Genomic DNA, 27,403 nt, shown 5'->3' on the forward strand with positions numbered 1-27,403 from the left:
GACTTCCTGGCCAGCTTCTTCGTGGCTTGTTATCCTGATAGCACAGTTGGAGAACTCACCCCCTGAAGAGAACATTGCTGCTGTGGAGTCAGCTTTCTTTGTTGTTGGTTTCTCCCTTTACAAACCACTTCTGTCCCCTCCTCAGCTGTTGATTCACAAGCAGCTTTCAACTTACCTTGCTGGATCCAGTGTAAGGTCACCACTCTCAGCAGTGTCTTTCCTGTTTGGAGCGACCTAATCTTGTGGGGGGTTTCCCTGCTCACTGCAGGGAGGCTGGACAAGATGCCCTTCCAGGGTCCCTTCCAACCCAATGCATTCTCTGATTCCACTTCTGCACTGGGGAAATGTTACAGCAGCACAGCCTTGCCTTTCTTTCTTTTCTTTTTCTGGTACAATAAACAGATACTCCTATTTCTGTAATACACCAATTAATTGCAAAATACACCAAAGCTTTTGAAGTCAAGACTATTTTGTACAAGGTCAGGATGATGTGACATTGTGTTGTTTCAACACTGAAGCCCTCACTGGAGCTGGTTTCAGACTGTCAGTGAAGCAAAGAATAAAAATGTGGAAGTTGATAAAGAACAGAAAAGGTTTGTTTGGTTTCTCCTTCATTCTTCTTCCTTCATTCTTCTTCCTTCATTCTTCTTCCTTCATTCTTCTTCCTTCATTCTTCTTCCTTCATTCTTCTTCCTTCATTCTTCTTCCTTCATTCTTCTTCCTTCATTCTTCTTCCTTCATTCTTCTTCCTTCATTCTTCTTCCTTCATTCTTCTTCCTTCTTCATTTTTTTTTCTCCAGAATATGCGTGAACACTTCAAAGGTTCCTGAAGGACTTCCTGTGTGGACTTCTAAATCTTCATCCCTCATGGAAATGTTAACTTAGAATGCATATGTGGAACAAAAAAGTCTGTTTGGCTGCTGATTAGGCTGCTGCTAATGTATTAGAACTGAAGGGTTAACAAGACAGCTTATTAGTCTCTCTCCCTCTTAGCCTATTTAGTCTATGTTTGTCTTGTAGGGGTGTGAATATTGCCAAAAGCTAAGCAGTTGTGACCACAGATGGTGGACAAAGATCAGGTGAGAGAGCCTGCCCTGCCCTCATGCACCTTCACCTGTCCTAACACATCCTCTGAAGATCCTGCTCTCCCTCCATGACAGAACAAGAGGTTGCACCAGGTGAGGTTTATGTTGAGTGTGAGGAACAATTCCTGCCCCCAAGGGTTGCAAAGCCCTGGAACAGGCTGCCCTGGGCAGTGGTGGAGTCCCCATCCCTAGAAGGGTTTCAAAGCCATGGAGATGTGGTGCTGAGGGCCATGGTTTAGTGGTGAGCTGGCAGTGCTGGCTTAATGGTTGGACTTGATGATGTTAAAGAGCTCTTCCAGCCAAAACCATTCTATGATTCTAGTTAACCAATGAATTCAGCTGTACCCAGCATCTAAGGAGCCAGCTCTGCAGTGTGGCTGTTCCATTGAAAACTGCTAGCTGCTCTGGTGGCTGAGGCTGTTACTGAAGCAGTAAACTCAATACAGGATCCTTGCCTCCTACAGACCCGAAATGCCCATCTGCTTACGTTAGAATTGCAGAGCCAAGCAAAAAGAAAACGGTGTTGCTTTGTTTAATTTACAGCAATTACATAAAATGCAGGATCTCAGTGTTCCCCGGGGAAGGTGCAGTGGTAACTGATATTGTTTACACCTAATTGTGAGCACTGAATAGGCTGTTTGCACTTCCCCAGCACTGAGGACTTGGGTTTTCATTTTCAATCTCCTGCCCAGGTGTGTTGGAGACTTTACAAACAGGAAACATTTGTGAACAGAACTTGAAATTTGAGATTGTTTCAAATAACAAACCACAGCAGGATACATGCTTAAGATCTCAGAATCCCAGTATGGGTAGGGTGGGAAAGGGCCTCTGGAGATCACCCAGTCCAACCCCCCTGCTAAAGCAGGGCACCCACAGCAGGGTGCCCAGGGGATCACAATGTCCAGGGGCGTTTGAAATCTCTCCAGAGCAGATTCCACAACCTCTCTGGGCAGCGCTCCAAGGAACCCAGAACCTCCTGGGCTCCAGTTTCTGCCCATTACCCCTTGTGTCATTGGGCACCACTGAAGAGTCTGGCACCATCCTCTTGCCCCCTGCCCTTTAGCTGTTGCTGAGCATTGCTCAGATCCCCTCTGGGGCTGCTCTTCTCCAGGCTCAACAGCCCCAGGGCTCTCAGCCTTTCCTCCTCACAGAGATGCTCCAGGCCCCTCAGCATCTTTGTAGCCTCTGCTGGACTCTCTCCAGTAGTTTTCTGTCTCTCTTGAACTGAGGAGCCCAGAACTGGATCCAGTATTCCAGATGTGGACTCACTAGGGTAGAGCAGAGGGGGAGAACCTCCCTCGACCTGATGGCCACACTTGAGGCATGTTGCTGGCTCATGATGAACTTCTGTCCACCAGCACTTCCAGGTCTTCCCTTGCAGAGTTGCTTTCCAGCAGGTCAGCCCTCACCTGTCCTGGTGCAGGAAGTTGTTCCTCCCCAGGTACAGGACCCTACACTTACCCTGGCTGAACTTCATGAGGTTCCCCTCCACCCAACTCTGCAGCCTGGCCAGGTCTCTGGATGGCTGCACAGCCTGACAGGTTGTCAGCCACTCCTCCCAGTTTGGTATCACCAGCGAAGTGGCTGAGGCTCCACTCTGTGCCTTCAGCCAGGTCCTTGATGAAGATGTTGAACATGAAATAGCAACAGATATTAATTGCCAAATGTTTACTTTTAATGAAACCTTTTTAATGACAGACAGTACAATGGATCCACTACTTTGCTAAAGTTCACAACAAAAAGCAGGTTCTGTGTGTTTAAAAATATTTTTCATAATAAATTCATAAATAGATGAAGGTAAAGTATAAAAAAATTACTGTAGTATGCAGGCTTGCTTCCTTTTCTCCTGGTGTTCCAGAGGGTCAGTATGGTGGTGAGAAAGTTTCCAGACAAAGCAGTTACTGATGATTAGAAATGTACAGCCTGCCTCTGCTGAAGAAACCTTAGAGAACACCAACAGGTCTGTGCTAGAAAATGCAGAATCATTTTACCACTGTTCTCGTCCAAAGCCCTCAATCATTTTGGAATGCAGTGGATGAATTCAATATGAATCAGAGATGGTTATTTTCTCCCCAGCAGGGCTGAGAGCCAGACTGGCCTCACCTGTGGTCTCATCCCTGGAGTTGTGGGGGGATGCATCTGTCAGTGGGTGAAGCACAGAGGAGGGAAGAGCTGGTTGACAGCACTGAGCATATCTGACTGCCCCAAACCTTAGCATTCTCCTGACAGGCTTAGGAAATCACAGAATGTATCTGGTTGGAAGAGACCTCAAAGATCATCCAGTCCAACCTTCGACCTGGCACTGAAGGGTCAACACTAAACTGTGTCCCTGCACCTAAACCATGGCCCCAAAAAAAACCACAGACAGCTGAAAAACTCTGTTTACAAATCACTACATTCACCTTCTGCTCACTGCATGCCTGGACCTGCTGCACATCTGGCCAGCAGGACACTGCCCAGCCCCACCCTTGAAATGGTGCTTGTCTAGCACCACTCCACCCTTTATCTGGTGAAGCCCCTGCCTGACACCAACAAGCTGTATCAGCAGAGTTCCTTTCCTCATCACTTTCTTCAGAAAGTACAGGGTGCTTTACTTTGTCAAGTATCAAACTGCTTTTCCCACTCAGAATAATCTATTTGAATATCATTTATAAAGGGGAAAGTGCTCATTTCTGCATGGCATTGACCCAGGCAATGAACATGAAGCACACAGAGTCATCACCACTCTCTGCCTCATTAAGCTTTTTTCTGGTAACCATTTCCCTTTAGTGCAAAACCAGCTGCATACAAGTCTTGAGCCTTTTTTTTTTTTTTTTGGCAGTGGTAGCTAGGTGCTCTTGAGGACATCAGGAAGCATCTGTCTGCAGCTTTAATGCCTCTCAAAAGTCAGCTTGAGCCATTCAATGAACCTTCAAATTGGCAGGACAAGTTTGCATGCCATGCTTGAAGGACAATCTGTCACACCCTACAGTAGTTTAGATCACAGAATCCCAGCATGCTGGAGGTTGGAAGGGACCTCTGGGGATCATCTAGTCCAGCACCCCTGCTAAAGCAGGGCACCCATAGCAGGGTGCCCAGGATCACAACGTCCAGGTGAGTTTGGAATCTCTCCAGAGAAGGAGACACCACAGCCTCTCTGGACAGCCTGCTCCAGGGTTCCAGCACCCTCACACTGAAGTTTTTCTTCATGAAAATTCCTGGGTTCCAGTTGCCTTTTGTCCTGTCCCTGGGCACCACTGGCAAGAGTCTGGCCCCAGCCTCTTGCCCCCCACCCTTTAGCTCATGCTGAGCGTTGCTCAGATCCCCTCTGGGGCTGCTCTTCTCCAGGCTCAACATCCCCAGAGCTCTCAGCCTTTCCTCCTCACAGAGATGCTCCAGGCCCTTCAGCAGCTTTGTAGCCTTCACTGGACTGTCTTCAATAGTTCTCTGCCTCCCTTGAACTGGGAGCCCATAACTGGACCCAGGGCTCCAGATGTGGCCTCACTAGGGCAGAGGGAAAGAAGGACCTCCCTCGGCCTGCTGGCAACACTCTCCTTAATGCATCTCAGGAGACCATTGGTCTTCTTGTCCACAAGGCCACACTGCTGGCTCATGGTGAGCTTGTTGTCCACCAGTGCTCTCAGGTCCTTCTTTGCAGAGAAGGTAGTCAGGACCACTCCCTCACAGCTTCTCTCCTCACAAATCAGACATCTGTCAGGAACTTGCACAACCCTACAAGTATTAAGTAACTGCCACAGGAGTAGGAGTTGGATAACCACAGATGTGCATAAACCTGTGCATTGTAGTCTGTCTGGTGACCCTTCCACACTTTGTGATAGGAAGATGAATCCTCAAGTTTTCTGTTAAAGTTGAGGTTGAAAGAAAATAGCAGTTGATGGCAGCAGTTCAGCTGGATCATTGAGTTGGAAATAATTGTAGTCTAAAGATCCCTTGCAAAAGAAACAGGGAAAGTGACATTTTATCATAAAGAGAGCCACAATAAATTGTCACAAGCAGCCCATGAATGCTCCAGGCTTGGGGCAGAGTGGCTGGAAAGTTGCCTGCCAGAGAAGGACCTGGGGGTGCTACTTGGCAGCCAGCTGAACATGAGCCAGCAAAGTGCTCAGGTAGCCAGGAAGGCTGAAAGCATCCTGGCCCGGAACAGCAATAAAATGGTCAGCAGGACCAGGGCAGTGATTGTCCTTCTGTACTCAGCACTGGTTGGGGTCACACCTTGAGTACTGGGTTCAGTTTTGGGCCCTCATTCTAAGGACATTGAGATGCTGGAGCTGGTCCAGAGAAGGGCAACAAAGCTGCTGAAGGATCTATCTAGAGCATAACTCTTGTGAGAGAACTGGGATTGTTTAGTCTGGAGAAGAGGAGGCTGAGGGGAGAGCTCATTGCTCTCTACAGCTCCCTGAAAGGAGGTTGGAGCCAGGTGGGGGTTGGCCTTTTCCCCCTATTATGAGATGATAGAAGAAGAGGAAATGGCCTGAAATTGTGCCAGGGGAGGTTTAGGTTGGAGGAACAATTTCTTCCCTGCAATGAGTGGTCAGGGATTGGAACAGGTTGCCCAGGGAGGTGGTGGAGTCACCATCCCTGGATGTGTTCAAGAAACCTGTGGACATGGCACCTGGGGACGTGGTTTAGTGGCCATGGTGGTGTTGGGTTGATGATTGGACTCAATAATCTTCAAGGTCTTTTCCAAGTGAAACAGTTCTATGATTCTATGACCACAGAATCTACTTTCCACCTCCTACCAGAAGTTCTAACTACAGCTTCAATCTGATTTAGCAGCTCCCTAAAGACTTAATGATGTTGTTCCCATACCCTTTGCTCATTTAGCAGCCCCCTTGTGTTCACTCTAGACAGCAATCAAATTCCTGTAGTTCACAGAGCAAACAGGAAAACCCCTGAAAGTCTTTATGCAGTGCAGTGTTTTCCCCCCGGGAAGGAAAGTATTTTCTCTGCCCTGAGTGAGCAGTCATTAAACCCACATTGAACTAGGCTCTACAGAAAATCTGCCCTCTCCCTCAGCTTCACTTCCCTCCCTCTGCTGAAGTTATTCCCTTCCCTGTCTTCCACTGGCTGCTGACACATGGGAAACCAAGAGAGTTGTTGACACAGCCTGTCTCCAGTGACACCTGAGGTTACAGGTGTGATGCAGGGAGCTGCCTTTATCAGGACTCAAGTAATAAACCCCCTTGTTTCTAAGACAGTGGAGGGGAAAAAAATCACAACCCTTCTATGCTTCCAAGAATTGTTTGGGGGTTTTTTTAAAGTGCATTTTAACTTTTTCAGTTGTATTAAGAAAATGTGATCTGAGATCAGCAGAGAATTGTGTGCAGGCTATTTTTATCTAACCTCTGGCAGCAATTCCATGGACAGCAAATACACATTTAGGTTGGTCTGTTTGTTTTGATTTGCTAACCCTGCTCTTTTCCAAGGCAACTAAAATGATTAGAAAGATGCAGAGGGCTAACTCTTGCAACTCTTGCCAACACTGAGTTGTGGAATAGTTGGGGGGTTTAGCTGTGGAATAGTTTGGGGCTTCCATCAAGTCTGCTGCTTTGAATCACTCTAGAACCCAATTCAACAGAGGTAAAAGAAAACTAACACTGCCTGGCCAGTAAAAATCATAGAATCACTGAATGCTAGGGGTTGGAAGGAACCTCCAGAGATCATCGAATCCAAGCCCCCTGCCAAAGCAGGGTCACCTAGGGCAGGCCACACAGGAAGACATCCAGATTGGTCTTGAAAGCCTCCAGAGAAGGAAACTCCACAACCTCTCTGGGCAGCCTGTTCCAGCACCCTCACAGTGAAGAAGCTTTTCCTCATGTTGTGGTGCAGTTTGTATCCATTGCCCTTTGATAGAAGAAAATTAAAGATACCACTGAGATTTCTAACTGATCTCTCAGTGGTTGCTTAACTGTTACTAACTCAAATCTCAAGTGGGATGAGCAGCACCAAAAGACATTCCCAAAATAAAACTGTGAGAGTATCTCCCACGTCTATGGATCGCTTCTTACAGCATGGAAGCGAACTGTCAAATCTGAGACCAGACCTCTGCATCCAGAGGAGGCCACAAAACGATGGGAAAGCTGGAACCCCTCTGCTGTGAGGCCAGGCTGAGAGAGCTGAGGTTGCTAGCCTGGAGAAGGGAAGACTCTGGGGGGACCTTAAAGCTGCCTTCCAGTACCTGAAGGGAACCTGCTGGAAGGCTGCAGAGGGACTTTTCATAAGGGTGTCTAGAGCCAGGACAAGGGGGAATAGTCTGAAGTTGAGGGAGAGTAGGGCTAGACTGGATCTTAGAAGTTCTTCAGTATAAGGGTGGTGAGGCTCTGGAACAGGCTGCCCAGAGTGATTGTGGATGCCTCCTCACTGAGGGTCTTCAGGGGGAGGTTGGATGAGGCCTTGAGCATCCAAGAGTTGCCCCTGCCCATTAGCAGGGAGGTTGGAGTAGATGATCTCTGAGGTCCCTTCCAACCTGAGCCATTCTATGATTGGATGATTAAGAGTGCTGTGGGGTGACTGTCACCATAGTGCTGTGTAAACACATTTACTGCACCTGATGGTCAGTTCTACTCTGCAGAAACTATGATCTTCTTTAAAGGCAAAGGAAAAACTGAGCAAGACCCCCACCTTTCCTGAAGAGCTTACCAATCTATGTGGCATTAGCAAGGGCTTAATTCCATTTTGTAGTTTTTTTCCCCCAAAAGTGCCCTGCTTTCCCAGTAAGAGTGATAAAATCATTAGGCCTTTCCCCTCTGTCCTGAAGAATTTTACTTTCTTTCCCATTTTTGTTTTGCAAAGCAGAAGTTGGCAGGTTTCTGGGCTGACAGTGATTTGGTGGTGTGTTTACAGGCTGATAAATATTTGTCCAGGTCCCATCCATGACGACGGGCAGGATGAGTAACTGGAGATAAAATTAGCCTAAAGCAGAACCAATACAAGAGATAACAATTCCCATGCTCCTGGGAACCACATTCTGCTGATCATCTCAATTCAGTATATGCCTTTGCATTCCACTCCTGAGTGTTACAAGGCAGGGTTCAACGTTCCCCCCCTCACCCTCCCTGTGGTTCTGTAATATTTTTCTCACTTTGTGTACTGCCAAAAATAAATGATAGTGATGTAAATACCCAGCCAGCCAAGAAAATCTGCTTAGAGGCAATTACTGCACCATTACCTTGTTAATGTTCAACTGCCAGTAAACAGGTTTCTTGGCAAATGTTTCTGCTGTGAACTCTGGTCCTGCAGTGCTGAATTATTCACTTGCTCTACAGCACTGCACATCTGTAACCTGAGACCTGAAGCTGAGGGGTTTTTGCCAGTAAATCTCAGGTTTATTGCTACTCACACCCATCACCCAGGTATCTTTTTGGTTTCTATGGGACCACTGGAATTAAACCACCAGGGCTGTCTTGCTCATACTTGATTCACACAGGAAATTAGGGATTTCTTAGAAATCTTCAGAAGGGGAGTCAAAAGCTCTAAGTTAACTTCAATCAATTTCTGGTCAAGCAGCTATCAGCCTAGTAAGTGTTGTGCTGTTACTGTCACTGCTGTTACAGTAATTGCTGCTACTGTGCTCTTATCAACAGCCAGCTGAAGATGAGCCAGGGTGTGCCCAGGTGGCCAAGAAGGCCAACAGCATCCTGGCCTGGATCAGCAATAGTGTGGCCAGCAGGAGCAGGGAAGTGATTGTCCCCCTGCACTCAGCACTGGTGAGGCCACACCTTGAGTATTGGGTTCAGTTTTAGGCTCCCTCAGTCCAAGGACATTGAGGTGCTGGAGCAGGTCCAGAGAACGGCAACAAAGCTGGGGAAGGGTCTGGAGAGCAGGGCTAGGGAGGAGTGGCTGGAGGGAACTGGGGTTTAGGCTGGAGAAAAGAAGGTTCAGGGGAGACATCATTCTCTCTACAACTCCCTGAGAGGATGTTGGACTGAGGTGAGAGTTGGTCTCTTCTCCCTAGTAACAAGTGCTAAGATGAGAGGAAATGGCCTCAAGTTCCACCAAGGGAGGTTTAAGTTGGATATTAGAAGAAAATTCTTCCCTGAAAGGGTTCTCAAAGACTGGAACAGGCTGCCTATGGAGGTGGTTGAATGCCCATCTCTGGAGGTGTATCAAAGAGGCAGAGCTGTGGTGCTGCGGGCCATGGTTTAGCCTCAGACCTGGCAGAGTTAGAGAATGGTCGGACTGGATGATCTTAAAGGGTTTTCCAACTGAAATGATTCTGTGATTCTATACTAACAGTGCAGAAAGGGTTTGGAAATTACACCAGCCTTTCCCTAAGGACAGCCCAAGCACTGCTGCTAACCTGAAAAAAAATCAGCCAGCTCTTCAGTCTCTTTCTTTGCTCCCTTTTCTTGGGTTAGCAGTCTCGTGTTACACTTGTGGTGACATGGAAGAGCCAAGAGTTGGAGGACAAAGCTGACTGAAAACCATAGTCTTAGTTTGCTGCAGCAAAAGGAAAACTAACAGAATCAGTGCCTTCTTTTGCAAGCAGAGTGAACAAACCACTGACACCCTATCTCATGTTTACCCACTGAAAGAGACCAACCTGCAGACAGAGTCTTGCCCCTCAAGCCTAGCTGATGAGATCTGTGGGGGTGAGTCAGGAAGTATGGAGCTTGCTCCAGTTCTGCTTGTTTACTAAACAAACCTCAGCACTAAGTACATAGATCAATCATCCCTCAGGTCTCCACACAGTCAACACAGTCACTGACTGCCTTAGAAGCAGGATTTATCTTCAGTTTGCATCTTGCTCCAGTTTTAAGAACAGTTACTACGTAAACTAGTGAGTTCAGTCTGAGTAGGAGCAACACTGTTCTTCAACCAGTGTCAATTTTTATCAGCATGGCTTAAATATTTTGGCACTAATCCTGCAAACAATGGGAGGCTGAGCTGATCTGAGGGGCTGTGTTCAAGCACAAAGAACTGCAGGGCTCTGACCTACAGATGTCATGACATAAGTCAGGTGTTTGCTAGTACTCTGTTTCCAAAAGGAGCATCTAACCAAGAGGAAAAGCAGTCACCAGGACTGAATTTTAGCTTGGACTGTCTCCTGAGAGCAGAGAACAAGGTTTGCTGATCACGAACAGATCTAGAGTTTGGACTAGTCTCATTTGCAGTGTCTAGATGCTGCCTGGATGCTTACTGCCTTTTATCTTTGGATGTAGGAGAGCTGGGAATGCCCTGGAAAACTATCCCAAAATACTACTGAGTACTGCAGCTCCACCTGCCCCTCCATATAAAACATGAGAATTGCCCAAACTATACTCACTGAAAAATGTAAAGCCCTATAAAAGCTGAACTCTAACCCCTTAGTTTAGAAGCCAACAAGCTATGGAGCGTAAGTGAGCCCTCAGCTGCCTACCCCATGGTTTAAGAACCCAGAAAGTCCTGAGATTGCTTTTCTGCAGGAAGATGAAGAGTACTGAAATTAGGATCCATTAGCCCTTTCTCACATCTTCCTGATTTCATGACACTGGATATGATGAATGGCTAGAAGCTGGCATAGCCCCAGTTGCAACCTAGTCCAGGCCCTTTTTGACCAAGGTTTTCAAAAGGGACAAGTGGCTGTTTTCTGTAAAGCAGCTCCTTCCAAGTAGCAGGATTGCAAAAATCACTTGTCACCTCTGAACACCTTTGCTTTACCTGCAGAGCTTAATAGAATCCTGCTTTTGCTCCCTCTGCAAGTCCATTTTTGTATGGTGCTTGCTGCCACCAGCACCCTCAGCACAGAACGCAGCACCCAATCTGAAAGACAACTGGATGAGGCTGAATTCTGAAATCTGTTTTACTGATTTTTCCTGTTGACCTTTGATTAACAGAGAAAGACTTTTCCTGTCGAGTGTTTTCAGGAAATGAAAAGCAATTGGCAACTTGTGATCAGGAGAGGGAAGCAGTCGAGTACAAAGTTGGGAAGGAATCGCTCAGAACGACACTGGGGATTCTTACAGCCAGGAAGTTGCAGTGCATGCAGTTTGCAGCTATTTAAGGTCATCTTTCCCAGTCTCTGCCCAGATTGTATTTAAAGAGATGCTTTAAAAAAAGAAACCAAACCAAACCCCAAATCCACTTCTGCCACTTGAGCAATAAGCTGGTAACAAAGTGAAATGAACCCTGTGCACGACTGTCAGGCATGTGGCAGGAGATCCTGGCCACCAGTCAGTTCAAGGTTTCTCCAGTTCCTCTTTCCAGTGGTGCAGGTCTTGAGTTGTGGAATGAAATTAAGAGACCTGAGGGCAAAAACTCAGCGATACCCACTTGGAAAAGAGTGCAAAGAAGAACAATTGAAATGCATCTACCCTCTCCCTCAAGGCTGCGTATTCAAAGCAACGATGCTGGGGCAGGCCTGCTTGACCACCAGCCATGAGATAACTGCTCAGGGAGATTTTGCTTTTCGTTAAAATGATAGCTTCAAAAAATCCTGACAAAACCTGAGAGGAGGTTCCCCACCTGGGCCTGTTCCATACAAACCAGCAATCCATATGCCCCAGGACAGGTGACTGCTATTTGGTCCCACAATCAGGACGCTGGGTGTTGTGACACTTGCAGTATCTTTGTCAAAGACACTGCCACTTTCTGCTCCTTGGGGGAGCGCTGAGGGGTTAAAGAGACACTGCCAGGGTTGCCCAGCCCAAAAGTGACCTCTTTTGCCAACAGTGCCACACTAAATGCTTCAGAACTTTGGGTGTGCATCAGTCCTTTCCCCAACCATCTGTCTCCCCACCCCACATCACCAGTTCAAAGTTGTTTCCTCCACTTCTGTATGAAGGTTACAGAAAAGGAAATGGTGGGGGCAAATGTTGAGTAAGTTTCTCAGAGGGTTTGACTTTTAGGACTATTTCTCAAGAGTCCCTTTTTAAAAATAAGACACCAAAGCAAAGAGGATTGTGTCTAACTTCTACAAAATTGCTGGTTTCACAGGAGGAGGAGAATATGGCTACCGTGCTACTCAGCATTAGGGTGAAGCACCATCTAAATTCCAGTAAAGTTAGGGACATCACCTAGCTCCTATCAGCAGCCACACCCCCAGCCTTCCACAACGGCTTTGCTGTCAAGCTTGATGCTGTCAGTATTCTTCTCGCTGAACACAGGGCCCCCGTGCCTCAGCATCAGCTCCGTCGCCATCTTCACAAAGGCCTCCTCCACGTTGCTGGAGTCTTTCGCAGAGGTCTCTATGGCACAGATGATATTATCATAGCGTTCAGCCAGGCTCTGAGCTTCTTCCAGCTGAACCTCTCGAAGGTCACTTAGGTCAGACTTGTTTCCTGGACGAAAAAGAAACAACAGAGTCATTGATAGTCAAGAGAATCACAGACTGGTTTGGGTTGGAAAGGCTCTCTAAAGGTTATCTAGTCCAAGCTTCCTGCAGTCAGCAGGGACTTCTGCAACTGGAGCAGGTTGCTCAAAGCCTCATCAAGCCTGACCTTGAATGTCTCTAGGGATGGGGCCTCCAACACCTCCCTGGGCAACCTGTTCCAGTGCTCCACTGCCCTCATAGTAAAGAACTTCTTCCTGACGTCCAGTCAAAATCTACCCTGCTTTAGTTCAAAACCATTGCCCCTTGTCCTGTTGCTACAAGCCTTTGTAAAAGGTCCCTCCCCAGTTCTCCTGTAGCCCCCTTCAGGTACTGGAAGGTTGCTCTAAGGTCTCCCCAGAGACTTCTCTAGGCTGAAGAGCTGCAACGCTCTCAGCCTTGTCCTTAACATGAGAGAGCTCCACAATAGCTGTGCCTCAGAACCTGGAAACTTTGGGTGCCCAATTCTCCATGGTGTTAAGACACAAAAGACTCACAGCTGGCTTCTGATACAAAACTATTTCTTAACAGCAGTTAATCAAAACAAACCCTTTCTGTTCTGACGAACCAGCTCTTTCTAATAAAGAACCCCTCTGACACTGGGACCATTTCCAGTTGGATCTATTACAGACATCTTAACTTCAACCAAAACATACAGCTCCCAGCCATCTTAGACAAGCACTGCAGCTAGCCTGACCATACAGGAGCGTGCTGTGCTTGGTGTGAAGGCTCTGAACTCACCGATCAGCAGCTGGACGATGTTGGATCCGGCGTACTTCCTGACGTCCTCGATCCAGCGAGGAATGGACAGGAAGGAGCCTCTCTTGCTGATGTCGTAGGCCAGGATGGCTCCGTTGGCGCTGCGGTAGTAACTCTGGGTGATGGTTCGGAACCGCTCCTGCCCGGCCGTGTCCCAGATCTGCAGCTACATCACAGACAGCACACCGTCAGCCGCTGCCTAGCGAGCTCTTCCACTTCCAAAGACAGCATTCAACTCAACAGCCTTGCTCTCAGGGACCCACTGCCTAGCGAGCTCTTCCAAATCCAAACAGGGCTTAACTCAACAGCCTTGTTCTGAGTGAGCCACTGCCTAGCAAGGTCTTCCAAATCCAGAGATGGATTTGACTGAACAGCCTTGTTCTCAGTGAGCCACTGCCTAGCAAGGTCTTCCAAATCCAGAGATGGATTTGACTCAACAGCCTTGTTCTCAGTGAGCCACTGCCTAGCAAGGTCTTCCAAACCCAGAGAAGGATTTGACTCAACAGCCTTGTTCTCAGTGAGCCACTGCCTAGCAAGGTCTTCCAATTCCAAAGACAGGATTCAACTCAACAGCTTTGCTCTCAGTGAGCCACTGCCTAGCAAGGTCTTCCAAATCCAAATAGGACTGGACTCAACAGCCTTGTTCTCAGTCTCCCTTATTTTGGCAACACTTTCTGGCATCACGTTTTCCTACTCCTTTGTTCATCATTTAAGGATAAGAACATACACTGGAGAAACTCTTGGCCCTTGGCTGCTCAGAGTTTATACCTGCATCAGCTGGGCCACTCCCGGTTCCTGCAGGTGAGCTCTGATGCATCCTCCTGTGGTAAACTATGAAATCATTGCTTGTGTATCCAGCCCTACCTCTTTGACATCTTCTCTAGCAGTGTAGGTGTTACAGAATCCCAGAATCTCAGACTGGTGGGGTTGGAAGGGACCTCTGGGGATCATCTAGTCCAAGCCCCTGCTAAAGCAAGGTCACCCAGAGCAGGCTGCCCAGGATCACAATGTCTAGGGCTACGTCAGCCCATGGCCAGGCCACTGCAGCTCATCATTAAGCATGACACTGAAACTAGAGCTGGGGTTTTGCTGGCATATTGTCTGCAGTGCTGAGGTGGCTTTGCCAGCTCTGCTACAGGGGCAGTGACAGCTGGAGCAGGATGTGGTAGTATCATCTGAGAGCACTGGTGTGAAAGAATGCATAAAAGAGATGTTGGCAGTTCTAGGTTTCAATAAAGCCAGCTGAAGACCTAGTCAGCCTCACCACCTGTCCTTTTCCAGGTGGTAGAACAGACATGACATCTGGGCAAGGAAGAAGCCATGCTCGGCTCACTTATTTTCCCCTAAATTCAGCAACATGAGAACTCTGAATTTAATGTCAAGGTTTCAGTTCCTTGAACTAGATGTTCCAGAGGAAGAAGCCAAATAACTCAAGATTGGACAAACAGTATCCTACTCACAGGGAAAATTTCTTTTTCTATCCTCTTGTTTTATAGATTGCCTAATGTCCTGGAAGATGACATCTGATATTCCAGAAGCCTTTAATCTGAAGTAACAGTGGATGTTCTCACCCTCCATATAAATCTCAAATCCTTTTTGAATCTTCCAGAGCTCTTGGCTTCAACATACAGTAGCAATCAAACCAAAGAATTTCCCTTTTATGGATTTTATTTTGTCCTGTTGTACCTTCACTTCTCTCCCCAAATGATGAAGGGCAGATGTCTGCTTGTCTTTTGGGGCCATTCCTTGTATCCTGCAGCTCCTCTTCACTGAGACAGGGCACAAGCAAATACTTCTGGCACTGTTTAATCTTCCCATGCTGTGGATCTGTTCTGTATTATTTTCCCTCTCTCTGAAGCTCATTGTTTTGAAGAGCTGACAACAACTCCACTCAGTGCACCAGGGATATTTCATTTTATACCAAATGACAAGGAATCATTTTCCCATTTATTTCTTTTGCACATGAACATTTTGTTTGTATCTTCTGACTCTGCTGCATGTTTGAGCAGCAGCTTTCTTTCCCTTGGAAGATCACAGCCTGGTTCTAACCAAGCATTTATATCCCAAATGATGTACAGCCTAAAAACAATCAATCCAATGGAAAAAGACTTCCCAGGCCTGGCAAGTTTTCCCAGAGAAGGGGGAAGGGGCTGTGATGGACTCAGAAAACCACAAAGCAATGCTTACCAATGCAACAGATCCTGATTTAAAGCAGTCAGCAGCCAATTAGCAGAGACAAGGAAGCTCATGGCAGGTTTAGGTATGATCCCCTCTGTTCCTAGACCTTTGTGTCTGTTACCTAGTTTGAAATCTCAGTGCTTGTTAAGTCAAGCGCAAAGCAAGGCTCCTGCTGATTACCAAACTCTTGGGAATGGCATGAGAGATTCTGTGCCTACAGAAGAATTACCAAACCCTTTAAATTCAAACAAACAAACAAACAAACAAATAATGGCTTATCTCCTGCTTCTCACATGGTTTTAAAGTGATTTACCTGCAGAGTGACTGAGCAAACCAGTCCTGGGTCTTGTGCTGTACACTGGATTTTGAAAACCTCTGTGTGAGTACATTTCATAGAATCACAGGATTGTTGAGGTGGGGACAGATCTGGGGAGGTGACAAAGCCATCTGCCTGCTCAAAGTGGGGTCCAAATTTCATTCTTCCATGCAGAATTGATCCATGATTTTCCCAGTGACCAAAGCAAGTCTGGCTAGCCTGAAGCTCCCAGGATTTCTTGTCCCTTCTGAACATAAGTATGATTATTTGTCTTTCTCTGGTCTTCCCCAATATCCACAAAGTCTTTCAGTAGTCATGGAGCAACCCCAGAATGTCACCATCAAGATCTCACAGCAGAAAACGATCTCACAGATCTCACAGAAAAGTGTGGATCCCCCAACACTGAGCAGGTATGTCTCTGATGTTCACAGGACTGAAGGCACAGAGTTGCTGAAGCACTGAGTGTCCTGCTGGGACCAGTACAGACCACAGATCTGACCTTAGGAAGAGCTCCAACCAGCCCATATCCTCTAGGTAAGCTCTTTCCCTCAGGCATTTGTCACTCCTCTTTTGTGTAAGGACTCTGAAACATTTCTCTTTTCACATCATCTTCAGTTCCTTGTGGTTTTGCTCTCATTGCTCAGAAGACAACATGTGTTAGACCCACCAGCAGATAATTTCTTTGCAAACAAAGATACCGACTGACAGGCCTATGGATATAAACCACAGCACAGGAGGTTCCACCTCCACATGAGGAGGAACTTCTTCACTGTGAGAGTCCCAGAGCACTGGAACAGGCTGCCCAGAGAGGTTGTGGAGTCTCCTTCTCTGGAGACTTTCCAGACCCATGTGTTCCTGTGCTGGATTCTATGGTCCTGCCCTGGCAGGGGGGTTGGACTGGATGATCTTCAAAGGTCCCTTCCAACCCCTACCACCCTGTGATCCTATGACCTGTTTGCTGCTGCTCCCAGCAATTCTGCTGGCAGAAGGTGCCAGGCAAGTGCTGCCTCTTTGTTTCAGGGGAAAGCCAGTCAAACCCAGACATGGTTCAATGACTTGCTGAAGTCAAACAAAGACAATGCTGCCTTCAAAGCCTTGCCACTCCAGCCTCTCCCTGCACTGAAACTAGCACCTGTTAACCTGATTCACCACAGAGCTTAGCTCACTGATGGAACTGAAAAACAGGCACTTGCCTTTTGTTGGGAAGGGTTGACACTAATTACACAGCCACTGAAAAGTCAACAGGATGCTGGGTTGCATCAACAAGAACATCACCAGCAGCAATAAAGAAGCCATTATCTCACTCTACTCTTGGCAGGCCACACCCAGAAGGCTGTGTTCAGTTCTGGTCTCTGCTATACAAAAAGAGATGTGGACAGGCTGGAGAGGGTCCAGACAAGGGCCACAAAAATGATCCAAGGATTGGGAAGCTGCCAGATGAGGAAAAGCTGAGAGAACTGGGTTTGTTCAGCCTTGAGAAAGGCTCAGGGGAGACCTTATCCCCACATTCCAGTACTGAAAAGGTGGCTGCAAAGAAGTTGGAGACTATGTCTTTACAAGAAGTCGCATGGAAAAGACAGGTAATGGGTGCAAGTTACTCCTGGGGAGATTCCAACTAGGCACAAAGACAACCAGACACTGGAATAATCACCCTAGGGAATTAGTGAGTCCCCAACACTGGACACTTCTGAGATTCATCTGGACAGCGTGCTGGGCCACCCTATCTAGATCAGACTCTTTGAAAAGAAAAGTTGGACCAGATGATCCTCAAAGTCCCTTCCACTCTGGGATTCTATGAAATCACACAGAATCACAGAATCAATAAGGTTGGAAAAGACCTCAAGGATCATCAAAGTCCAACCTGTCACCCAAGACCTCATGACCACTAAACCATGTCACCAAGTGCGACATCCAATCCCCTCTTGAACACCTCCAGGTATGGTGACTCCACCACCTCCCTGGGCAGCCCATTCCAATGGCCAACCACTCTCTCTGTGAAGAACTTTCTCCTCACCTCCAGCCTAGACCTCCCCTGGTGCAGCTTGAGACTGTGTCCTCTTGTTCTGCTGCTGGTTACACAGGGAGGAAGGTGTGGTGATCCTTAGCAGCCTTCCAGTGTTTGAAGGGGACCTCCAGGACAGCAAAAGAGGGACAATTTTAAAAAGGATGGAGTGACAGGACGAGGGCTGGTGGCTTCAAACTGGAAGAAGCTGGACTGAGATTAGACATTAGAAAGAAATTCTTCCCCATGAAGCTGGTGAGGCCCTGGAACAGGTTGCCCAGAGAAGTTGTGGAGGCTTCAAGCCTGGATGTGTTGAAAGTTAGGTTGGATAGTGCCTTGAGCAACCTGGTCTAGCAGGAACAGTTGGAACTAGATGATTTTTAAGGTCCCTTCCAAGCGGTGGTAAGCTGTTAAATCCAGTTGCAGGCCAGTGGCAAGTGGTGTTTCTCAGGGATCAATTTTGGGGACAGTCTTGTTTGATGTCTGTATTAATGAACTCATGAGGGGATGAGCCAATGAACTCCCATGGGCCTAGGCCAAGGTCAATTTTATGAGGTTTAAGGAGGCCAAGTGCTGGGTCCTGCACTTAGGTCAGCAACAACCCCATGAACGTTCCAGGCTGGGGATGGAGTGGCTGGAAAGTTGCCTGGCAGAAAAGGACCTGGGGGTGTTGATCAGCAGCTGCCTGGAGATGAGCCATTGTGTGCCCAGGTGGCCAAGAAGGCCACCAGCATCCTGGCCTGGATCAGCAATAATGTGGCCAGAGAAGTCACTGTCCCCCTGGACTCAGCACTGGTGAGGCCACACCTAGAGTACTGGCTTCAGTTTTGGGCCCCTCACTCCAAGAAGGACATTGAGGGCTGGAACAGGTCCATAGAAGAGCAGTGAAGCTGGGGAAGGGTCTGGTGAGGAGCAGCTGAGGGGACTGGGGTTGTTTAGTCTGGAGAAGAGGCTGAGGGGAGACCTCACTGCTCTCTACAGCTCCCTGAAAGGAGGTCAGAGCCAGGTGGGGCTTGGTCTCTTCTCCACAGTATTAGATGATACAAAGAAATAAACTGAAATTGTGCCAGGGGAGGTTTAGGTTGGAGATTAGGAAAAATTTCTTTGCTGCAAGAGTGGTCAGGAACAGGCTGCCCAGGGAGGTGGTGGAGTCACCATCCCTGGAGGTGTTAAAAACTATGTGGCCATGGCACTTTGGGACCAAATGGCCATGGTGGTGTTGGGCTGATGGTTGGATGATCTTAGAGAACCTTTCCAACCATAATGATTCTACAGTTCTAACCCAAACCCTTCTATGATTCTTTGATAAAAACCAGAGAACAAAGACTCACTGTCCAGGAGGAATATGCCAGAATGCCCTGAGGGATCAAACACAAGGAGCCACCTTCCTCACACTAATTGTTTCACTACTGAATGCCAGTTTACTTTAAACAGTTGCTAAGTTTGTTCCGCTTTCAGCTTTGAATTTTCTTTGCACTGCCTGGTTCTGAACAGCAAAGCCCTAAACCAAGCACTGACTCCTGTAAAGGTTTTCAAGACACCACAGAGTCAGAGCATTCCATAAGTATATCAGACAATCCTTGGACACCTGTCCATGTTTTCTGTTTCATCTCTTCCCACTAGGAAGGAGTGTACTGGAAGTAGGTGGCATTCACCCTGGCCAAGGGTAGAGGCTAGGGTCTGCCTGGCCAGGGAGCAGGCTCATTCACCCACTTAGAAAATCATAGGATTTTTTGGGGTGGAAAAGCCCTCTAAGATCATTGAGTCCAACATGGCCACTAAACCATGTCCCAAAGTGCCATGGCCACAGGTTTCTTGAAACACCTCCAGGGATGGAGATGGGTCACTCTGGGATAGCTAATTAGGCTGAAAGCAAGCAAAGTTTCAGCTATAGAAATGGACAAAGTGTTGAAAATGGTGAGTGACAGGTTGATCTGAGAGCATGGTGGACAATTATTATCAAGTGGTTTGATGTGGATTCTTCTTGCATTGATAAAGTTTACCTCAGATTTAAAGCTCATCAAACAGTCTCAAGACACATTAAGTAATTAAATCAGAATAACAGGTTGGAAAGGATCTCAAGGATCATCTGGTGCAACCTTTCTAGGTAATAGCAGAGTTTAAAGGAGATGGTCCAGCACCCTGACAACCTGAGTTTTATAACTGTCCAATTTCACAGTCTCACAGTATATCAGAGGCTGGAAGGGACCTCCAGAGATCATCAGGTCCCATCCCTCTGCCAGAGCAGCATCACCCAAGGTAGTCTGCACAGGAATGCATCCAGGTGGGATTTGAAAGTCTCCAGAGAAGGAAACTCCACAATCCCCCTGGGCAGCCTGTTCCAGTGCTCTGTCACCCTCACTGTAAAGAATTTTCTCCTCATGTTGAGCTGAAATCTTCTATGTTCAAGTTTGAACCCATTGCTTCTTGACTTACCACTGTGCACCACCCAAAAGAGCCTGGCCCCCTCCCCTTGACACCCACCCCTCAGCTATTGATAGTCATTGATCAGATCCCTCTCAGCCTTCTCTTCTCCACACTAAACAGCCCCAGGGCTCTCAGTCTCTCTTCACAAGGGAGATGCTCAAGTCCCCTAAGCATCCTCCTGGCTCTCCCTTGGACTCTCTCCAGCAGGTCTCTGTCTCTCTTCAACTGGGGAGCCCAGAACTGGACACAGGATTGCAGCTGTGGTCTCACCAGGGCAGAGTAGAGAGGTAGAAGAACTTCCCTAGCCCTGTTGGACACCTTTCTTGATGCCCCCCAGGATCCCATTGGCTCTCTTGGCCACAAGGGCACTTTGCTGTCCCATGCAGAACTTGCTGCCCACCAGCACTCCAAGGTCTTTCTCTGTGGAGCTGCTCTCCAGCAGGGCAGCCTCTAACCTGTCCTGGTGCCTGCTGTTATTTCTACCCAGACGTAGGACCTTGCACTTGTCCTTACTGAACTCCATGAGGTTTGACTGCACCCAGCTCTCAGCCTGTCCAGGTCATGTTCTCCCTCTCTTACTGCTAACTCATTTATTAAGTACCTTCCTGATTCTTCTGAAGTATCACGGAACTCCAAGTTTACTTTTGCTTGTGAAGCAGTGGTAATAATAACTAAGCTCCTCCTGTGGCTGCTACCTGCCTTGACATAGGTAGAGACTCCCTGAAAGGAGGTTGGAGCCAGGTGGGGGTTGGTCTCTTCTACCAAGTAGCAAGTGATAGGATGAGAGGGAATGGTCTCAAGTTGCACCAGGGGAGGTTTAGGTTGGACATTAGAAGAAAATTCTTCCCTGAAAGGGTTCTCAAAGCCTGACACAGGCTGCCCAGGGAGGTGGTTGAATCTCTATCCCTGGAGGTGTTTCCAAGAGGCAGAACTGTGGTGCTGAGGGCCATGGTTTAGGCCCAGCCTTGGCAGAGTTAGAGAATGGTTGGAGTGGATGAGCTTTGGAGGCCTTCTTCCTTGCAGTTTGGCCAGATACTGACACGTAACATTGTGGACCCTTCTGAAAGCAATATAGTTACAGCCCTGAGGGCTGAATAAAAGCCAAGAATCTTGCTATCATATGGGCTGAAAAAAACTTGTAAATTAAGAAGTGCAAGGAGCCATAAAGAAGTGTCTGTGAGAAAAGGAATGTGTTTGTTTTCAAGTGTTCCTCTCTCCTGCTGCTTTCTGAGGGATACAGTGAGAGGGAAAAACTATGGCATGAAGGAAAAAGAATACTCATTGTATGTAAACCACTGTGAGATGACAACACAAAGTAGATAATAAAGACACCAAATTAATTTCTCAGATCATAGGAGAGAACTCATTAAAAAAAAAAAGAGAGGAATTTTATTACTGACCACAATTCATGGACTTAGGAATCTCCTTGCCTACCATTATGTAAGATCTTAGTTCCAGCAGTTTATCTTTTTTTACAGTGACATAAGAGTTACAAAATATTTTTTTGTCCTGTTTGCCAGATTCTTTCTATCACTCAAAGACCAAGTAATTGTTCAATCAATAAGACTTTAATCAGTAAGCATTAAGTTAGCAATGACAACTTTTGGGAACTACAGCCTGTACTTCCAGGATGCAGCAAGCTAAGAAGGACCTGTTTTATAGAAGGTGGTATAGCACAAGTTCAACTTCTTAACCACCACATCCTAGAGCATTAAAAAAAAAAAACAATCATCTCAGAATCCCAGCAAGGGTGGGGGTTGGAAGGGACCTCTGGAAATCATCCAGTCCAACTTCCCCTGCTAAAGCAGGATCACCCACAGCAGACTGCCCAAGATCACAATATCCATCTGGGTTTGGAATCTCCAAAGACTCCAGAGCCTGCTCCAGGGCTCCAGCACCCTCACACCAAAGAATTTTTTCCTGATGTTTAGGTGGAACCTCCTGGGTTCCAGTTTGTGTCCATTGCCCCTTGTCCTGTCCCTGGGCACCACTGAGAAGATTCTGGCCCCATCCTCTTGCCCCCCACCCCTTAGCTCTTGTTGAGCATTGAGAAGATCCCTTCTAGGGCTGCTCTTCTCCAGGCCCCAGATCTTTCAGCTCCAGGGATAGCAACTCCACCACCTCCCTGAGCAGCCTATTTCAGAAACATTATATAACTGTGATGACAGCATTTGAAGTTTTAAACAGAATGGGACACAGTTACCTTAAAACGTTTGTTTCAACCACAAAATGAGTGTCTTGTTCACTCTCACTCCCTGGTGTTGGAACCCTAGCTTTAGCCTGACTAAAAATGAAGCTTAGACAACAAGCAGTGCTCAAAAGCTCCTTGGGACTTGTTTTGTACACATTGTTGTTCTGAAGAAACTTCTGCACTTATAACACAGTATAAAAATGGGAATGAGATTCCTGCACCATTTGCTAAAGAGAAAGCAAAGTGTTTGCATTCCTTATGAAGATAGTGTCACAAACTCACAGTGAAATTGGAGCAGCACAGACAATCACCCAGCACACTTTTGTAAGGAACAGAGGATGTTAGGGGTTGGAAGGGACCTCTGCAGATCTTTCAATCCAAACCCCCTGCCAGGACCACAGAATCCAGTGCAGGTCACACAGGAATACATCCAGACAGAGCTAGAAAGGCTCCAGGGAAGGAGACTCCACACCCCCTCTGGGCAGCCTGTTCCAGGGCTCTGTCACCTTTACAGTAAAGAAGTTCTTCCTCATGTTGAGGTGGACCCTCCTGTGCTGGAGTTTCCATCTATTGCCCCTTGTCCTGTCACACAGCACAAGTGAGCAGAGGCTGTCCCTATCCCTTCCTTCCTGACCCCCAGCCCTCAGATATTGATAGACATTGATCAGATCCCCTCTCAGTCTTCTCCTCTCCAGACTAAACAGCCCCAGGGCTCTCAGCCTCTCCTCCCCAGGCAGTGCTCCAGTCCCTTCAGCATCCTTGGAGCCCTCCCTTGGACTCTCTCCAGTAGATCCCTGTCCCTCTTGAACTGGGGAGCCTAGACCTTGAAGCAATATTCTAGGTGGGGCCTCACTAGGGCAGAGTAGAGGGGGAGGAGAACGTTTGTGAAAGGTCAGATTTTATGATTTTTATTTAAAACCTGTCCTGAACACCTCTTGATTTGAGGCATCCTGACCAACAATCTGTATAAAACCCTTTTGAACCAGTCTGTCTCACGTGACTGGGCCAGAAACAATGACAAGCACAGAGCATCTCTGGCAGAGCACAGGCTCAGCCTTGTTTACTAAGGGGTTAGGATACAAGCTCTTTGGATGGCTCAAGTGCTCCTCCTACTATCACTATGACCACACCAAAAGCACATCTGTAGAACACACTCCAACTTCCCTATTTCGTATGGGAGCTCACAACAGTGTAACAAAATGCCTCCTCGTTTTCTGTTTCCTCTATCACGCTGAACAAACCTACCTGGAGCAGAGGAAGCTCTCTGAAACCTCAATCCAACTGGAAAAGCCTGACTGAGATTTAAACTTCACATCCAACCCATACCTTAACAGACCAAACAGGAAAAAAGCAAAACCCTCCAAGCAAATGTTTTCATATTTCAGCTGTGTCCTTGACTCAGCAGCTAACAACAATATCTGTAAGGCAGATCAGCAGCAATGTTGGATTCATCTGCCTTAAAGTAATGCTGAAAATGCTCTCCTTCAATCTGTTCATCCCTGATTTTTCCCTAAGTGGAAGTAGAGAACAAGCCAAAGAAAATGAAAGCCTCAAGAGCCTGCATTTTCCTACTTGGTTGTTGTTGGTTTGTTTAGTTTTTTTTGTTATTGGGGTTTTGATTGGTTGGGTGTTTGTGTAAAATAGTTAGAAATAACCCACAGGTTTTTTTACAGAGTGGTAACTAACACAGGAATTTTCAGGTGTAAGTAGTGACAAGAGGACAAGCACACCTAGGAAGTCTGGGTTGTTTCCTGGGCTTGCCTTCCCCTACTCCTGAAGTCTGTGGCAGAGACCCCTGGCACCAGGAACAGACACATTTGTCACTTCCTATGTGCCTGGCATTTAAACGGAGCCAGGTTTCAATCTGGAAGGAGAAACCCCACTGCTAACAGCTCACTTGCTAGAAAGCACCAAACTGGACCCAACAGCACAAACAGAGAAGAATCTGCGTTTCCTCTTCAACTGTTAACCTTGGCTATACATGATAGGTAAAGGTATAAAACTGCCAAGAAAATAAACACCTCTGCTGGGTGTGGAGCTTCTAATGCTGCTCCTTCCCTGAAAGATGTGAGCTTTCACTTCTCTTATTCTCTGCAACTTTTCTCTGTTTAATACTCTGCTCACCAAAGTTAATCTGTAAGAAAGAGACGATAAAGGACTTTGACACCTACTTTGGTAAACACAGATCAAAATTCAACTGCAGTTACTGTACTTCTGTGTCACTTTACAGCTTTATGAGCTTTCCCAGGCAGTGACTGCACTAATTTTTTTTTTTAAATCCTTAAGGACAGTTGTATGAATCTACTCAGGAGAGGACTGGAGAAGGGATTTATCCCAGAACCTCCTCCAAACCACAGGTGCTTACAGCCTTTTCCCCTGCTGTTTGACCACACTTCTGTTCTCAGAGGCCCAGTATGCTGTAGGGAATCTGTGCCACTGGGAGTCTGGGAAGAATTCCACGGGGAAAATGCCCTATCCTCTTTCTAACCCTTGCAACTAGCTGGATTTCTCCAGCACAAGTAAGGAGAAGTCAAATGTGGGGCTGATTTGTTGTGCTTTGAGAAGAACTACAGAAGTTGCACTTTCTGAGCCATTCTCTTAACAGTGCCTTAAGATAACTTTTAAATGTGTCTAATTTAAACACCGCTCCCCAGCTTCTCTCAGCTGGCCTGCCAGTTCCACATCCCTTGCTGGAAACCTGACAGGCCAGCTGAGCTTCTTCGCGACTGGTAAACAAACCGCGGCCAGGAGCCTGCCTGGGTAGCGAGCTGCTGCAGCTCGGTACCGCGGGGCTGTGTCCTGCCCTGCCGCGGGGCTTTGCCCGTGCTCAGGGGGTGCTGCTGGGGGGCAGCCCGGGCTGGGGTGAGCCTGCTCCAGCACAACCACTTCATGGATGCGCTTGGACCCTCCTGGCCTGCGGGAGCTGCTCGGGAAGGCGGCCCGGGCGCTGGACAACCAGGCAGCGAGACCGCAGAGAGCAGCGGGGGCTGACCCGAGACGGGGCGGCTCCGCTCGCCGCCAGCCGCTGCCTTCTCCTCCGGCAGTCGGGTCGGGGCCGGACGGCCGCGCCGGCATCCCGGCGGCTGTGTTGTCAGGCCGGGAGCGAGCCGCAGCGAGCCGCTAGCCGCGGAACCGAAGCGGCGGGGCCCGGGCGGCTCCCTCCGTCGCCCTGTTCCTCACCTTCACCCGCTTGCCCTGGATCTCCAGGCTCTTCATGGTGAAGTCCACGCCGATGGTGCTGCCCTGCCGCTCGGCGAAGGCCCCGGTTTTGAAGCGCTGCACCAGGCAGGTCTTGCCCACGCTGGCGTCCCCGATCAGCACCAGCTTGAAGAGGAAATCGTAGCCCTCCTCCGGGTCGGGGACGGGCCCCGCCGCCGCTCCCGGCACTGCCGGGCCGGGCATGGCGCTGCCGCCCTCCGGCCTTCCGCCCGCCGCCGAGGGGAGCCGGGCTCTGCGCAGCGCCCGCCGCCCCTCGCCGCGCCGGGCCGGGCCTAGCGCCGGGCCCGCCTCCCGTCTGCCCCCGTGCTCGCCCTCTCTCCGCCCCGGCTGCGGCTGCCGCCTCCCGGGCATGTCCGCCCGCAGCCGGCGGTGCTGCTACCGGCTTGCTGGCGGCCCGGCCCGGCCCGGCCCGGCCCGGCCCGGGAGGCACACAGCTGGCTGCGGCCACCCGCCAGAGCCCGGCACCACCGTAGGCCGCGGGGTCGCGGACAGGTTCCCCGGTGGGCCGGGGCCTGTTCCGGTCTGAGAGACGTAAACCATGCCTGGAGGCGATCGGAAAGCTGTGTAGGTGTGGCGCTGAGGGAGGTGTGTGAAGCGGGCAGGGACGTGTGGTGCTGAGGGACACGGCTTAGCCCCAGCCTTGGCAGCGTCAGAGAATGGTTGGACTCCTAAGGGTCTTTTCCAACCAGAACGATTCAGTGATTCTATGACATGGCTTAGTGCTGACCCGACAGTGCTGGGTTAACAGTTGGGTTTGGTGATCTTAACAGTTGGGTTTGACGATCCTAAAGGTCTCTTCCTACAAAATGGTTCTATGGTTGTGTGGGGAAGGAAGCATGTTGGAGTCAGCTGTTCATAGAAATACAGAATCATAGAATTGTTTCAGCTGAAAAAGCCCTCTGAGATCAGAGTCCAACCTCCAACCCAACACCACCATGGCAATTAAGCTATGTCCCAAAGTGCCATGGCCATGGGTTTCTTGAACACCTCCAGGGATAGTGACTCCACCACCTACCTGGGCAGCCTGTTCCAATGCCTGACCACTCTTGCAGGCAAGAAATTGTTACTGATACCCAGCCTAAATCTCCTCTGGCACAATTTCAGGCCATTTCTTCTTGTCCTGTCACCTGATACTAGGGGAGGCAGAGTCCCTCCTCACTCCAGCCTCCTTCCAGGGAGCTGTAGAGAGCAATGAGGTCTCCCCTCAGCCTCCTTTTCTCCAGACTGAACACCCCCACTTCCCTCAGCTGCTCCTCTTAAGTCTCTGTTGATGAGCCAGAAATCACTGACAGTGCCCCCGCCAGAGGAGAGTGTTTGTCCCACATTCTGCTGGGGGGATAGAATTTGGTGGTGTATTCTTTCTGGTAGATTTCAGTCACTGGCACACAGAAACAAACAGGTGCATTTAGTGTTAAGTGCAACTGCTCTGCCTTGTTGGCTTTTCAGTTTTCTGTCAGGGCCTGGGTATGGTTTGTGCAAGGTTCTCCTGGGCCAGAACAATCCTCACCATCAATGCAGACTGGGGGATGAGGTGACAGGAAGCAGCCCTGAGGAAAAGGACAGAAAGCTGGACGTGAGCAGGGAGTGTGAGCTTGCAGCCCAGAAGGCAAATGACATCCTGGGCTGCATCAAAAGCAGTGCTGCCAGCAGATCCAGAGAAGTGATTCTGCCACTGTGCTCTGGTGAGACCTCACCTGCAGTGCTGTGTGCAGCTCTGGATCCCTCAATATAGGAAGGACATGGACCTGATGGAGTTGGTCCAGATGAAGGCCATGAAAATGATCAGGGGGATGGAGCACTTCTGCTACAAGGATGGTCTGAGGGAGCTGGAGAAGAGGAGGCTCCAGGGAGACTTAATAGCAGCCTTCCAGTACCTGAAAGGGGCTACAGGAAGGATGGAGACTGTTTGCAAAGGCCTGCAGTGACAGGATGAGAGGCA

General features: G+C 48.4%; 1 protein-coding gene across 1 annotated transcript; it reads right to left on the reverse strand.

Moving 5' to 3' along the window:
• Nucleotides 1-12,089: 12,089 nt before the first annotated feature.
• Nucleotides 12,090-25,647, reverse strand: RAB43 (RAB43, member RAS oncogene family). Its single transcript, XM_054387638.1, has 3 exons — nucleotides 25,426-25,647; nucleotides 13,114-13,297; nucleotides 12,090-12,343 (listed from the first exon to the last, which is right to left on the reverse strand). Exons 1-3 carry the CDS (start codon nucleotides 25,645-25,647, stop codon nucleotides 12,090-12,092), a joined length of 660 nt encoding a protein of 219 aa, XP_054243613.1.
• Between the last annotated feature and the right edge of the window lie 1,756 nt (nucleotides 25,648-27,403).

Source organism: Indicator indicator, chromosome 15, assembly GCF_027791375.1.
Source record: "Indicator indicator isolate 239-I01 chromosome 15, UM_Iind_1.1, whole genome shotgun sequence".
Taxonomy (NCBI): domain Eukaryota; kingdom Metazoa; phylum Chordata; class Aves; order Piciformes; family Indicatoridae; genus Indicator; species Indicator indicator.